We start from the raw sequence: 2,061 nt of genomic DNA, 5'->3' as shown, positions 1-2,061 counted from the left end.
GGCCCCCCTTTTTTTTTTGCGGAACTGGGGATTGAACTCAGGCCCTTGCGCTTGCCAAGGAAGTGCTTATTCTACTGAGCCATCTCCCCAGCCCCTCTACTGAGCCATCTCCCCAGCCCCTCTACTGAGCCATCTCCCCAGCCCCTAAAGGACTGAGCTAGGGCCAGGCCCCCCCAATCCGAGCTTTAATGACATCAACTTCTTTTACGAGTACAAAAGAGATATGCCGAAAGATGAGCCTCTTAGATGGTGGGTTAATTTCTCAAGTGACCAGCACTTAAACCCCACGTCTATATTTTTCTACTTTACTATACCAGTGAAAGGGAAAAAACATAGATGAGAAACTGCTCCCTTTAAAGCTTTGTTCTTTTGAAACTGCCCGTTTCTGTAACTGCTTCATGGCTTTGTAGTTCCTTTCTTGACCCTGTAGCCACGAGAATGTAACCAAACATACAGGCCTGACCATGCTGCTGTGCCAAGCTTCATAAACTGGGCATCATTAATGTGGCCTGTACCCGATGGCCTCACCACACTAGCTAATCAGAACTGCCCGGCCGCTCTCTCGCTTCGGTGCCTCCCGCTTGTGTACCATCCAAAAGCCCCGGAACCTCAAGAGATCGGAGCCTGATACTCTGCGAATGACCTGCCCAGTGCCGCTGATGTAAGTACACCTGTCTCCCAGCCCTGGGTGACGTTTCCGTGTCGTTGCTTGCTGTCGCACCACCAGAGCTATTTATCTCCAACTCAAGTCCACACAGTATTTCTAGGGTCCATTATAGCACTCTAGTGATACTCATGACTCTGCATTAAAAATAGATGCTTCATATTTTTAAAGTTGGCATACAACAGCTCTTAAGAAAATCTAGAAGTTGCTTTCCATACCTCGTTGATTAACTGGATCTTTCGCTACGTAGGCGACATAGTCTGTAGTGTCCTATTGAAAAAAGAAGAAAATATGCACTTGAAATGAATGCACTGTAGCACTGGAATACAGGAGTACACGTAGAACATGGCACTGAAGCAAGGACTTAACTATGAGTGTTTCTATTTAAGAGGAAAGCATTGTAGGAAGAAGCACAGCTGACACTGCACAGCTTAGCAACTGTGGAATCCCTGTGCTTTTCCCTTTGGGAAGGAAACTTTAAGATTAAAAAAATGAGAAGCAGGGCTGGGGAGGTAGCTCACAGACAACTCCTTTGCATGTGTGAAGCCCCAGGCTCAATCCGCAGCACCGTGGTGCCTCAGTCCACAAACCCGACTCTTTCCACAGTTCTGGTCACAGACCAACTTGGACAAGAACTCAACCAAATTCAATGGTTAGGTTCAATTTTGACCTTATGGGACATTTTATTTGGTTCTTGTCCAGTATGGTTTGCAGTTTAGGATTGTGGAGAGAATGAAGTTGGTGCAAGGAAGTACCACTGGACCACACAGCACAGAGTGGACATCTGGGATGTGGCCCAGTGGCAGGGTATCTGCCACGCACAGCAAGGCACTGGTTCAGTCTCCCACACTTCCAAAAATCAGAGGCAGACTATGCCATTAAAAACCAAAGAGCATGCAGGTATTGGGTCATTCTTTTAGGATGGCTATGGGAGAGGACTCTAAAGTTGGAAGCTAAAGTACTGGGGACTACACAGGTGCAAAGGTGTCTCAAATTAAGATGACGGAGACCCAACCAGGACCCCTCCTGTCTCTCAGGAGCTATACCTATTCCTCATTCCTATTCTCCAATAAATTTTCTGACTCTCAAAAGCCACTTGGGACATGGCATGATGAAGTCCAAGTAGACGGCAGGTAGAGTAGAAAATAAGCTGGACAGAGGTGTGCTGGGCTGCATGTCTGTGGGCAGGCCTGGCAGCTTCAGGGATAATAAGAAGAATGCAGCACACCTATTGGGTTAACATTTAGAGAAAAGAACATTAAAAAAAAAGAGGACTTGGGGCTGGGGAGATAGCTCAGGGGCATAAGCATCTGCCTGGCAAGCTCAAGTTTCCAAGTTTGATCCCTGGTACCATGTGCCATGCTGGCCCCAGAACCAGGTGTGGTAGTGCATGCCTG

General features: G+C 47.3%; 1 protein-coding gene across 1 annotated transcript in view; it reads right to left on the bottom strand.

Moving 5' to 3' along the window:
* Nucleotides 1–2,061, bottom strand: part of Shc4 (SHC adaptor protein 4) — a 113,335-nt gene that overhangs the window by 44,079 nt on the left and 67,195 nt on the right. The window contains exon 6 of the mRNA XM_023724043.1: nucleotides 883–934. Coding sequence (XP_023579811.1) covers nucleotides 883–934 — 52 coding nt within the window. The remainder of the gene's footprint in view (nucleotides 1–882; nucleotides 935–2,061) is intronic.

Source organism: Octodon degus, unplaced genomic scaffold, assembly GCF_000260255.1.
Source record: "Octodon degus isolate 3935 unplaced genomic scaffold, OctDeg1.0 scaffold00105, whole genome shotgun sequence".
Taxonomy (NCBI): domain Eukaryota; kingdom Metazoa; phylum Chordata; class Mammalia; order Rodentia; family Octodontidae; genus Octodon; species Octodon degus.
The sequence above is the reverse complement of the archived record's forward strand: the minus strand, read 5'-3'. Positions and strand labels throughout refer to the sequence as shown.